The sequence below is a fragment of the Chiloscyllium plagiosum genome, unplaced genomic scaffold, assembly GCF_037043375.1.
Source record: "Chiloscyllium plagiosum isolate Xiang-an unplaced genomic scaffold, Cpla_swu_hap1 HiC_scaffold_29, whole genome shotgun sequence".
NCBI lineage: Eukaryota > Metazoa > Chordata > Chondrichthyes > Orectolobiformes > Hemiscylliidae > Chiloscyllium > Chiloscyllium plagiosum.
The window spans coordinates 34,960,149-34,974,235 of record NW_028270167.1 but is presented as its reverse complement, the minus strand read 5'-3'; the positions used below and the strand labels follow the sequence as shown (position 1 = coordinate 34,974,235).

The 14,087-nt window shown below is 38.4% G+C and overlaps 1 protein-coding gene across 4 annotated transcripts in view; it reads left to right on the top strand.

Annotated features, from left to right (window-relative positions):
- cdon (cell adhesion associated, oncogene regulated) overlaps positions 1 to 14,087 on the top strand; it is a 160,885-nt gene that overhangs the window by 93,280 nt on the left and 53,518 nt on the right. For all 4 annotated transcript variants that reach the window (XM_087976487.1, XM_087976486.1, XM_043676883.2 and 1 more), the window contains 3 exons: positions 7,440 to 7,577; positions 9,955 to 10,230; positions 13,853 to 13,999. In XM_087976487.1, the coding sequence (XP_087832613.1) occupies positions 7,502 to 7,577; positions 9,955 to 10,230; positions 13,853 to 13,999 (499 nt within the window). In that variant the 5' untranslated portion in view covers positions 7,440 to 7,501. The remainder of the gene's footprint in view (positions 1 to 7,439; positions 7,578 to 9,954; positions 10,231 to 13,852; positions 14,000 to 14,087) is intronic.

Genomic DNA, 14,087 nt, shown 5'->3' with positions numbered 1-14,087 from the left:
GCCCAGAAGCAACTGCGGACTCATCACCAAAAAAAATGCCACTTACTAATTAAGAGGAAAAGAAATATCATCAGAAGGACTAGAATCTGCAACTTAAAATGGAAGTTACTGAACTATGGGACATTTTCAAATAAGGTCAATCACCTTAAATGGCCAGGAGTTATTTGGGTGAAAATCCAGTGCCAGGAGCTCATGCAGTTATCATGTGGCAGTGATACTGAAAATTCCTTCTGCATGTTTAAAGTATTTTTAGCACTTTTTTTTTCCATTTCCTACTTCATCCTGGATATTTAAAAATATTACACAGTTCGGTACAAATGTAAGCCAGGAATTCTGGTCTGAAGTTCAACATGCTTTTCTCAACTAACATTGCTTTTCAAAAAAAAAATGCACAGGTTAATGGACATTCATCTCATTACAGTTTGTGGCACCTTGCTGTTTGAAAAATGGCTGCTTCTTACCCTCATAACGGTCACTGCACAAAGTAATTAATTGCATGTCAAGTGCTTGGGATGTTTCTAGGCATTGTACTAAGGTAATATATAAATAATAGTTCTCCCTTCACTTGAGTTTTGAAATAACAGATAATGTAGAGCGTATGTTTCAATAATGTGCACAGGGGTGCAGAGAATGAGCAACCAAGTCTCTGCCTGGCATTTTGTTTCCCTGCCCTGAATGTTGTTTTAACATTTTGGTGCCTGCATTGTAATTGCCTTTGTTCCTACTCAATGAGTGGAAGCTGTTAAAAACTGCCTTATGTGTGCACTATAGAATCCTCAGCACCACTTAAATGAATTTATACTCAATTAAAACTAAACTAGGCTAAAAACACTTTCCCACTGTAAAATCTACTCCAAGGAAATATTTGTCACATAGTGTATTCATAACTGGCTCTAGCATGTTTTCTTGCTAATTGTGCCTGTTGTGTGATAATTGATCCTTTTGATATTTTTCTCATTAATAATCTTTTGAAGAGAGATCAGTGTCAGGAATAGCCAATTCGAAATCCCCATGTAAATGTCATTTATCTGATATTCCATTACTTCACATTAAAAATGCCCCTCAAATAGTGCAACAAAACATTCCTAAATTAATTTTAATGAAGAATTCAAATTGAAATAAAATAAACCATTCTAAGGTTGCACTTGCCTCAAGTGGCCAGCATGTGGCACCGACAAACAGCATTGAATTGAAAATTAAATCAGGTGGTTTAACTGTTTAGCCAATGTCTGTGTATTTTTTCTTGCCTGCTAAAATTGACCATGCTATTTTGACATTAGATCTGTGGCACTATTTAACCATGAAATTAGAGTTGAAGCCCATGTCTGTTCACAGCATTGCTTGGATTCTCCTTTTTCATAACAAATTAATTGAAACAAGTGTATAGGTGCATATTCTTGTATTAAGCTGTTTTTAAATCCCTCCGCAAATTTTCTCCCAGTTTATCTGAGCAAGACCAAATGCTCCACAAGTCAATATCATTTCTTTCACTATAAATTAGCCTTTGGTCCCACTGGAGAGTAATCCTTCAAATCATTATCCTTAAGCCTTACGAAACTATTTGCAAAAATATCTCTTGGCCCTTTGTCTCTTCTTTCACTACCATCCTAAAGACCCCTTTTAAACAAGCTTTATAGTTTCCCTTCTGTGCTGTCCCCAATTGCCAATGCTTTTTCCTCTTTTTCCTTGTAATGCTGTACCCATGAGGGTCACTTTATAAATGCAAGTTGCCATTGTAGCTGATTCATATGATTTTTTTTGATTGCCACATTTTAAAGAATATTTACCAATTCTTCCTAGTGAATTTTTATTGCACTGAAGTACTGAGATGATTTTAAAACAGCCATGAGTGTTGCATGCCAGTTGTGCTGATTTGATAGTCCTAAGCAAATTACTAAAGTCTCTGCAGAGAAGTTCAGCAAAGTTGTGTAGAAATAGGGTATTCAAAAAGATGTCCACAGTTGGGACCAAGAACTAAACTGTTATATGGATTTAAATATGCATTAGGAGGACTTTGGTTAGTTCTTGGGTGCTGCTTCCTGCTTTTCATCAGTCAGGGACCTAGGCCAAACAATAACACAAGCCAGGCACCCCTAGTTATTTCCAGAACTCTTTACATAGTACAGCTGAGTCTCCACACAAAAGCACAAGTCCTTATGGACAACTTTCACACGCTGTTCCTATCTGTTGCAGTTAGCAGACTTTCTGTCCTTTTTAACAGAATCTTAAATATAATTGTTCTTTTTCCAAGTATGTAATTTTATTTTATTGTCAAGTTGTAGGAGAGTGAAGCATGGTAGAATGCAGAATGACAAAGTACATGCAGGTTACACAGCACTTTGGGATCTAACATAGAGGTACCTTTATAATCAGACATTGAGGTGAGGTTACTGGAGAGAATGAAGGTCGCTCCTTGTCAGGGCCATTAAACACGTCATGCATCACTGAGCTGTGCACCTATTTATTATCTGTGGCAATTCAGTTACCTGTTGTTTACCCTGATAACATTTTTTTTAAATCTTTGAATTTGAAGTTTCCAAGATGTCTGCCCTTGTTGCATTTGTCCCTGAATGGACTTAACACAAAATGTTCTGCATTTACACTAATGCAGTAGTAGAGTCCAGCTAACAGAATGGCAGTTGGACCTACCCTCATCGAAACAGTAGCTGGGTTCGGTTTGCTTTTGAGGCAGCTGTTCACTTTGTGGTATGATGGAGTTGCATGCTTCCTTGGGCAAGCAGTGCTTTTGTGTAAACGGGCTGAGATGTTTGTTTTTTCTTTCAGTGTGGGTTCACGCTGCCGATGGATAGTTCCTTTTCTAGCAAGGCCTGAGTGCTTAAGCAAACGCTGCACTTTACTCACAGCAGGGCCTTCCTGATGGGTTGAGTGGGAGATTAACAGAATCACTCGTTGTGCTGAGAAGCTAATGGGGAAATGGCAGTCGGCTCAGGATCTGAGTCATTGACAGCCTGGATGAGGGGGTAGATGTTGTGGAGGAAAATATTGCAAACCAAAGTAATCAGTCTTGAGGATGAAATTAAATATTAAGTCATTAAGGAACTAAAATTTTTTTAAATAAACATCTTTTCCTCATTTTGATCTGTTTTAACTGCTGTGCATTCTATTTATATACTCTGTTAAAATTGCTTTTTTGTCTCATCACTGACTAATTTACTGTCTAAAGAGAAAATTGGTAATGCAAATACTAGTAATTATTCTACTGCTTTTTATAATTTAATTTAACAGATTTGTGTAACTTAGCAGAAGCTACCGTATATACTTGTGTAAAAGTCGACCTTGTGTAAAAGTTGACCCCTTATTTTTGGCCAAAAAAAATCTTATATTTTCCATATATCTCAAATAAAAGTTGACCCTACTTTATCGCATTATAAACCTTTTGCAAAGGAAACTGCATGTCCGCATTAACCCACTTAAACAAAATCACATTCGTTCATTCATACCGGTAACTCTACTTGTCGGTCTTTGTTTACTATGTTGTGTCTCTATTCATTCATTCATAACTCTACTTAGCCCATTGGTTTACTACAACACGTTTTGATTCATTCATTCATTCAAGTTGGAACTAAGTCTATCAATACTTATTGCACTTTGTTCACTATCCATCCAAAAGTTAATATCATTAAACTGTTAATCATTTTAATTGTGCCATTATATCTGAATAAAAATGATATATATTAGCTCCATATATCTTTAATTATTTGACAAATTTGTTAATGTTGCTGGGGCTCATTACATACGAGAGTAAATGGGAGGGAAACGGAAGGATTGGCAGGAAAATTCAAGACACTTCCACATTCAGAATTTAATAAATGTTTCATGAAGTTGCCATTATTCCAGACCATGACGATGTTGAACAGTGAGATTTTGCAGGATTTCAATGAATCTTTGACATGTTAAATTTTCGTATTAGTATGTATAAATAAAATTTACTACCAGTAATTCATTCTTGTTTCTCTTGCTTTTATCCGGTAATTACCTTTACTGTAATTCATTGTGTTTTTCTTCTTTACCTGGGATTGGTTGAGCAAAAAATCACTTCTGCTAACAAGACAGTATTTCAAACTGCAGCATGGATTTCAGCCCCTCAAAACTAATGCCCATGTAATAGTCGACCCTATAAATTGAACCATTAAAACTAGTCTAAAAAATTTGACTTTTTCAAAAGTGTATACTTATTGTTCATACCATCATATTGCAAATGGTGTAGTCATTAACCAAGGGCCTTATTTTTACAGATCTGTCTGAGTTTGCATTAAGGGTGTTTAAGGATAATGTTCAATTCATTGAGATCGAATTCATCCATTGAAATCTTTTAATGTCTCTCAGTCACGCAATGACCAGGAAGGATAATTGTGCTAATAATATCAAGTTTCAGGTTTTCAGGAGACCCATGTGAAGGTTGCTGTCTCTCTCCCTCCTTGGTGGCATCACCGTCATTCATTTGGCATTAGGGTTGAAACCATTGAATGGATTGTTCATTTCAATATCACATCATAACTGCTTTCTCCAATCATAACAATACAAGTAAAATGCCTATTTAGTGCTACTGGGAGTGATCATAACTCCTTCAATTTTCCTTCAACTCTAGTTTTGACTCATTTCTGCAGTGCTATCTCTAGTTTCTCAGCCAAGCTGTTGTTTAATCCTTTCAACATTTGATTCTCATGCAGGTTAAAACTCTTTTTAATATATGTAATAATCCATCCTTGACAGCCCTCTGCAATAAAGAATTCCATGGATTGATTACTCTATGAAAGAGAAAATTCCTCTTCCTCCCTGTTTTAAATAGGCGACTGCTTTTCTGAGATTATGCCTTCTGGTTCCTACATCTCGCACAGAGGTGGAAAGGCCTCTCTGCATCTACCCTGTTATGTGTCCGAAGAATGTTATGTTTCAAAAACAAAGAACTGCAGATCTGTGGAGAGAAAGCAGAGTTAATGTTTCACGTCTGGGAACCCTTCAAAACAATAAGTTGCCTTTCATATTAAAAGAAAACTGCAGATCTGAAACAAAAACCAAAATTGTTGCCGAAACTCAGCTGGTCTGGCAGCATCTGTTGGAGAAAGCAGCATTAATCTTTTGAATCTGGTGACTTCATGAAGATGATTCACTGTGCGCCTCTTCAAAGTCTTCTAAACTCCAATGTGTACAGGCCCAATCTACTCAATGTCTCATAGGAAATTCCTCCATAACCCAGGATCAACTCAGTGAACCTCCTCAAACTTGATATATTCCTGCCCCCTTTTACAAACTAACCATGACCTTCACACAAGAGAACACTACTGATGATGCTAACCCAACAGTGTTGTTATAGTTTAAAAGCTACTGAAATGATAGTCAAATGGAGATGTAACTCCACATTGTCGTACTACCATTCCACTGTTAAACTTATTTGGCACCTTTTTTTAATCAACGTCTGCAAAGTGTTTTTTCCACCCTCAAAAGGAAAACTGAGGCACTAACTTCCACTCATTTAGTCTTTGTGGTGTGGTACCTCTGTACTCTAACTAATAAAAGTAAGGTAAAATCTCTCAATTATAGATTGTAGTCCAACAGGTTTATTTGGAATCAATAGCTCTGGAAGTGCTGCTGCTGCTTCAGGTAGTTGTGGAGCGGAATCATAAGTCACTGGCTTTATAGCAACAGGATTACAGTGTCATGGAATCTAATATTAAACAAATTTAGTTTACATCTTTCATCTTTTAGAATGACTGTTAATTGCGGTTCCTTCATATGTAAATCCCAAAACATTTTTAAAGTTACATTCTCAACAATATGAAGGAACCAAAACTAACATGGTCATTCTAAAATGTGAAAGATGTAAGCTAAATTTTTTTAATATTACATTCCATGACACTGCAATCCTGTTGCTATAAAGTCTGTCTTATGATTCTGCTCCAAATCTACCTGATGAAGAAGGAGCGCTTCAAAAACTATTGACTCCAAATAAACTAGTTAGACTATAACCTGGTGTTGTGAGATTTTTAACTTTGTCCACCCCAGTCATAATAAATTTAAGGATTGGGATTGGTGGGGCCTCTGTACTAGAGAAAGTTTTGTCTGTGTCCACAGGAAATATTTTGTTCAGCGGTGAGGAAATGCCACCCCCCATACTAATGGAATGGTAATGGTTAATTCCTGAGGAGGTTAACAAGTACATTTTGTTTTTAAGTACTCAATCAACTTCAGTGTTTCATCTCAAGCCATTGTAACTTGAAGCTAAGTTAGTTAATTGAACGAGTTCCAGAGATAGCTGTCTCTGGGGCTAATGTTATTTGTTAGCTCTTACAAATAACACACAACCCGAAAACTGATTTGTTTGTTGATACATTAGTTAGAAGAAAGTGCAGGCAGCAGAATGCAGATTAGTTTGCATAGAGAGCTGGCTGCTTATTGACCATTTGCGATGCTATCAGAAAGCTAATGTCCATTTACTCACCTAGAATTTACTGCTGCCTTGCCCAAGGGATCTGATATTCTCAGTGGAAAAAACCTAAAGATTGACAACAGAAAATCTTTGCTTTTTGTTAAGAAGAAAAATGATGTAATTCACATCTAAGTGGTTAGAATTGCCTTTGAGTACTGAATTATTTGGGCAGAGAAGGCATTTAAGCTATTTTTGTCAGATTTGGTGCCTGAGATCTCAGCTATATAAATGGCATTCTGCCATCTCTCAGATGAAGGGGTCTCTTTTTTTTTAAAATATGTTTTTAATTTAAGATGCTGTCAATCCTATTGAAATCAGCTGCCACAGACACGTTAGCACCTGCCACAGAGTTACGCTGCTTTGTTTCACATTCAAGCTTGGAAGCTTCTCTGTTTCTTGTACTCCATCTTTGCTGATGTTTGTATATTATTTCTGTGGTAAATTGCTTTAGGGAACCACAGTGATTCAGGATTTCATGACAAAGGGAGGCAGATAGATGTGATATGTTTACAAGCGGCCTATTATACAGCTCTGCCTCCAATTAATCACTTCAGTCTTGTCGATTGGTCTAATTACTTGTTATTCAGTTGATATTTAAGAGCATGTTCCTAGACACTGAACTTAGTAAATGGTTGTATTAAAACAGTATTTTTATGCCTCTTGGGTATTAGGCCAAAGATGTTGCAGCTCAGTTTTCTTGAATGGTGCTTGGGATGCTTGTTGATCCAAAATATCAGACCAGACAACAGCTGTTCTCTTTCTACTGGTCTCATAGTACAGGCTGTCCCAGATTGAACCATAGCCAGAGTTACAGAAAGAGAAGGAAAATCAAATAAACATTCCTTTTGTCACATGTTGATTTTTGATGTGTGGCTTATTATTTGAGCTCTCATTGAAGCATCCATGTTTAGCTCTGTCGATGGTGAGCATTGTGAATCTAATTGGCTCTTGTCTTCACTGTATGCAGTGAACATTTCTCTTGCTTTTGCAGATTGTACTGGCCACCCTGTCTTGCTGCAGAGCTCTTCAGCCTTGCTTCCCTGTCACAGTGCAATGGATCCAGAGAAAGGGCGTATGCACTCGGTGTTCTGTGTGTGGCTGCCAGTTGTTTTCTCATGTATCAGGGCAGGTAAGCCATGACTTAATACAAAACAATTTTGAAATGTCAAGGCACATCACTGATCACATTAACATGGGGCACTTCTATACAAATAGCTTAAAGAAAATCCTTGAGTGGCAAAAAAAATGGGATTCATACTTCTCCTATCCACTTGTCTTATAATGTCTGCCGTGGTTTAAGTATTCCCAAAGTTGTGGTTCTACATTTCCATCCAGCAATTTCCTTGTTAGGAAATGGCTAACCTCAACTAGTATAAAATTTACCAAACTTGATATTTAAGCCTTTATTGTTTTGCAGCATTTGCATTCTTCCTATTAGAAGGGTTGAAACTTGAAAGGATTCTGAAATGATTTACAAGGATATTGCCAGGGATGGAGGATTTGAGCTAAAGGGAGAGGCTGAATAGACTGGGCTGTTTTCCCTAGAACGTCAGAGCCTGAGAGGTGACCTTATCAAGGTTTATAAAATCATGAGGAGCATGGATAGGGTGAACACCCAGGTCATTATCACAGGTTGTGGGGGAGTCCAGGACTTGTAGGGCCATAGGTTTAGGGGAAGAGGGGAAAGATTTAAAAGGGACCTAAGGGGCAACTTTTTCACACAGTGAAATGCGCTGGCAGAGAAAGTGGTAGAGGCTGATACAATTACAACATTTAAAAGGCATTTGGATGAGTACATGAATAGGAAGGGTTTGGAGGGATACGGCCCATGTGCTGGCAAACGAGACTGATTAGGTTAGGATAACTGGTCGACATGTTTCCATGCTGTACATCTGACTCTATGGCTGTAAGTAATTAATGAGTTAATGTGGCATGTTGAACATTCATGTATCAAACAGTTTATGTGTAGGATACTGTGCCTAAATTACGCTCAATCATTAATACTAATAACCTCCTGATGCTGCTTCATGAATGCACGGCTTGTAGTTTTCGTGCTGCACACAGCCACTGAAACCTAGGCAAACACAACAGGCAAAGCTGTCCTATTTGCACTTGCATTTCTTATCAACATAAAATGCTGGATTTATAGGTGAATCAACATTTGTAAGAAGTAAAAGGGATTACGGTTGATGTTTTGCCTGTATTTTTGTCAAGAGTTCTGATGAATGTTTCTGTATCATCATAACCAATATCATAATCTGTTTATCTTTACAGTTACTGATCGCCCTATATATTTCTGCATTTTCTATTTCTAGCAATTTTATTTTCTTTTGTATTATTCACTGCTTCATCCTATTTCTGCCAGAAATTAGATGGAAGTCTTAACTCGTGTATCTAACAAATCTTGTGATTCCATCAAATATGGGAACTGGGAGCAATTTTACATGTCCCCATTGTGACACACCGTTTCTAGCACCCAGTATCTTGTATAGACCAGACAGACTGCACATTTGTCGATGACATAAAAATAGGTGACAAGGTAACTGGTGATGATGACAGAGTCTGCAGAGGTATGTAGACAGGTTAAGGAAATAGGCTAAAAGATGGAATGTAATATGAGTTTATGCGTTTCTGCAGGAAGAGTAGAGGTGCTGAATATTATTTAAATGGAGAAAGACTGCAGAAAGCAATGAAATAGTGGGATTTGGGAGTCCTTCTGCATGAATTAGGAAAAGCTAGCATTTAAATTCAGTGGATGATAGGGAAAGCAAATGGAATATTGGCCTTTATTTCAAACAAATGGGGTGTAAAAGTTGGGAGAGTTTGCTAAAACTTTACAAGGTGCTAGTCAGACCACAAGTGGAATACGGTGAAGAATTTTAGGCCCCTTATCTAAGGAAAGATACACTGGCATTGGAGGAAGTCCAGAAAAGGTTCACGAGGCTGCTACCAGGTATGGAGGTACTGTCTTAAAAGAAGAAATTGTACAAGTTGGACCGGTACATATTCTCTCTCGTTCTTCTATAGTCCAGTTATATTGAAGCAAACAAGCTTTTAAGGACTTGGCAGGGTAGATGCAGAAAAGTTGTTTCTTCCTCTGGGAGCAGAGGGTTTCATCTCAGAATTAAGGGTTGTACATTTAAAACAGCAATGAGGAGGAATCTCTTAAGTTTGGGAATGTTTGGATTCTGTGCCGTAGAGGGCTGTTGAGGCTGGGTCATTTAAGTATATTCAAGACTGAAATTGATTTTTAATCTGTAGGGAATCATGAACTGAATGACCTACTTCTGCTTCTACATCTTATGTTCTTCTAATACTGCATTTGTATTAGCTGTTTGGAATGATCACTAGAATTGGCCTCTGTGTCCCGAGGCTAGAAATGTTATGGTGGACTGCAAACCCGGTGTCATCCAGATGATGAATCCAATTAAGGAGGTTCCCTTTTGGTAAGGTTATGATTTCAGAAGTAAGGGCAACTTTAACCCGTCTTTTTCCTTTTTATACAGACCTGGCTCCTTACTTCACAGCAGAACCCCTGTCCACAATACAGAAACTAGGGGGACGAGTTCAACTTCGCTGTGCTGCAGAGCCTGCCTGGGCACACATTACATGGCACTTCAACGGAAAGAAATTAACAGACGGCGAACAGAATGGAATAGCAATCCAGTTTGGGTCATTGACCATCTCCCATCTACAAAGATCCCATGTTGGGAGATACCTCTGTGTGGCAAGCAGTTCTGTCGGTGCAGTAGTGAGCAGACCTTCTTCGGTTACTGTTGCAAGTGGGTATCCTTTAGGAAATAGGAGTAACTTTGGTGCAGATTATTTGAATGAGATGAGCTATAGTTTGATCTATTAAACTGAAAATGTAACATTTTTTTAATCAGTTGAGGTTTACCAAGGTTCAATACTGAAGTGTTATTAGAGCACCCTCCTCTGCATGCTAAGTTTTCTGATTTGACTCGACTGTTCAGTGCCCAACTACTTGACTGGAGCATGACAGAGACCTGGGATTAAAGTGACATTTTTTGGAGTTGGACTAGAAGATGCTTTTATGGATTGTTCTCTGTGAAGAATTTATGTCCTTTTTTAAAAGCTATCTTGATAACGATCATAGAATCCTACAGTGTGGAAGCAGGCCATTGAGTCTACACCACCTGTCCAAACAGCTTCCCACCCAGGCCCACTATCACCGTACTCCAGCATTTCTCAAGGCTGACCCACCTAGCTAGCTGGCAATCCGTGGACACTATGGGCAATTTAGTATGGCCAATCCACTTAACCTGCACATCTCTGAACTGAGGGAGGAAACCAGAGCACCCAGAGGAAATACATGCAGACACGGGGAGAATGTGCAAACTCCACACACAACGGGCTAGGGCTGTTTTCCCTGGAGCGTCAGAGGTTGAGGGGTGACCTTATAGAGATTTACAAAATCGTGAGGGGCATGGATATGATAAATAGACACAGTCTTTTCCCTGGGGTCAGGGAGTCCAGAACTAGAGGGCATAGGTTTAGGGTGAGAGGGGAAAGACATAAAACTTTTTCACACACAGGGTGGTACGTGTATGGAATGAGCTGCCAGAGGAAGTGGTGGAGGCTGGTACAATTGCAACATTTAAAAGGCATCTGGATCGGTATATGGTTAGGAAGTGTTTGGAGGGATTTGGGCTGGGTTCTGGCAGGTGGGACTAGATTGGGTTGGGATATCTGGTCGGCATGGACCAAAGGGTCTGTTTCCATGCTGTACATCTCTATGACTATGACTCTATGGTCACCCAAGGTTGGAATTGAACTGAGGTCTCTGGCACTGTGCTGACCATTGAGCCACCAAGCCACCCCAATAACAAATGTCAAATAAAAAGCAAATATTGAGAATGCTGGAAATTTGTAACAAACACAGAAAAGGTTGGAGAAACACAACAGGTTTGGCAGCATCTGTGGAGAGAGAGAGAGAGAGAGTTAACGTTTGCACTCCAGTATGACTTATTCAGAACTTGGTTCTACGGAAGAGGCATTGGACTTGAGGTGTAGACTGTGCTTTCTCTCCACAGATGCTATCAGACCTGCTGAGGTTTCTCAGCAATTTTCTGCTTTTGTTTCTGATTTCCAGCATCTGCAGTTCTTTGTTCTTTTTTCTCATCATCAACTTTTTAGCTTTTGTTTTGCCAATCCTGTTCACATTCCTGCTAAAGTATATCGAGGATGGTTTACGAGAGCAAACCTAGAGCTGACTTGCTTTTTTAAAAATATCATCCCTTTCCATATCGTGTGACATAACTAAGATTGCATCATTATGTTCTAAATAAGCAGTATTTGTGTTCCCTTAGCAATGGTTGGGGATGGCAGAGAATTAAAAGGAAAGGTGGTGAATTTCACTTGCTACCTGCCTCTTCTAAGGGATAAGAAACCTTTAATCCAGTGAGCAGATTTGCTTTTGACTTGGAGAGAAGAATCAATGTGAAAGGCTTTAATTATAAAAATAGATCTGACCGATTAAAGCAAGCTGATGTAGAAGGAAGTGACCTGAGAAATGACTGGCTGAGTGGAATACTGAAGGAAACATTCCCTATTGTAAAAGAGGAGAGTGTGGCTCTTGCATATTTGCAATCTGTTTTCCTGTCCAAATTGTTTGCAAGAAACCTTTACTTTCTTAAAAAAAAACTATACCTTGAGTAACTGGCCTTCTGGAAGTGCTTTGCAACCATATAAAAGTTGTAATGAAGTTTAATTTCCCTGATTAAGAAACAGTCAGACCACACAGGCAGCCTGCATAACTGGGACCTACAGTAAATGTAAGCATCTTCCTGCTTCTATTAGCTTGACCTGAGTGCACAAAAAGTATTAATTATCGATGCTGGCAACATGACAAATGCAGAGAGTAGAGTAAAGCATATCGAAAGGTACAGCTTAGTGTGTAAACTTCTGGTTTTCTGTATAATGTTGGGTTGGTCTGTTGGAGCTCATTCTCGAGCCTTCTCACTCTCCACTTCAGCCCCACCACAGCCCAAGGACTAAGAAAATTGGAAGAGGAAATGTAATCTATATAACAATGGAAGGCTGTGATTTCGGGACCCATGCAGATTCTGAAACCCTGGAACAAGTGATGGTCCAAATATGTAGTCAGAAAATGTAGAATAATTTCTTAACTCCTTTCCTTGCACTCCCCCGACCTTCCAAGTAAAATACCCAAACAATGAGTAGACTACCACATATCCAATTGAATAAAATAATTAAATGCTTGTTAATTCTCTGGTTTATTTTCTACCTGTCACTCCTAATTTTCCCTCTTCTACCTCTGTCTGTAGTGACTAATGAGGACTGAAAATCAGATGCACATTAAAACTGGTTATCCCTCTAGCTAAAACAGTATCAGGAAAATGTACTACTTGATGCAGTGATGTCAGCACAGCAAACTGCACTTCGGTATCCATATTAATTGCACTTCCATATGCTTGCAGTACAGATCAATATCTTTATTTGTTTCATGTCTGCTAACACTCTTGAGCTAGTGCAGTAACAGCAAAATCTCTGAATCAAATTTAAGTATTTTAAAATTTGTGGAGTTAGGTTTTTAAAAAAAGTATACTCAGAATCGTTGAAGAAAAATAGTCAAGTAGAACTTTATTTAATTTTTTTTGAATCTGGGGAAAAAAGTTGAGCATGCGCAATCAGAATATATCGGGTGTTAGCAGACATTTCATTTGTAATAGTATCATTCTGCACAACAACAAATCTATAGTTAGAAACTGGTCAGTTAGACCAGAACACATGACAACATACGATATGATTTTGAACCTATTACCAGAGTTTTGATGAACTAAATAGGAAATGGTTTCTATTCTTAATAAGTGAGGCTCCTAATTAGGAGTATGAAAAAGGAAAGCATATCCCAAAATCAACTATTGGAGGATAAAATTCTGCCTCTGCAGTCCTGATGTATGCTTGCGGCTTATCACAAAATCGCTACCCATGATTTTCAATCTACATAAAATGGATAGTGAAAAATTAAAATTGATGACACAATGGATGGATGCATAAATTAAGTTTCAAACTTTTAGATTTCTCCTGCTATTCTGATCATCAGGATCTGGAAAATTTGTTTTAATATTGCTCCTGGTTTTTAAGAGCTGTGTGGATCAGCCAAATTTTAGGGGTGCATTTCTTTCTATTTATAGCAAACATTTGCAGGAGTGCAAGTAAGCATGGTAACATGCAGTCCGGTTGAGTGTGTAATCCTGCATCCTTGGAACAGTGTACAGATGGCTACTATGTCTCATAAAGGTCAAGTGGAAGGTATCTGCTGTCTGAAATTTCAGCCATGCTGCCTGTGTCAGATTTCAATGTATTGCTGACATATGTTGCAGTAAATAGTGATCATTATTATTTGCTCTATTCTTGCAGGTATAAGTGATTTCCAGGCACCTAGCCAGCGAGTAGTTACAGTGGACGAAGGAAGCACAGGCATCATTGAGTGTCGTTTACCTGACAGTAAACCTCAAGCGCTAATCCGCTACCGAGTGAAGGGTAAATGGTTTGAGCAATCCACAGGTAGGTGTCCTGGCCTAGCCCATTAACTTTTTAAAACTTTGTATTTAAAGTATTATGAGCAGTTATTATTGCCAGTCACCTGTTTTAT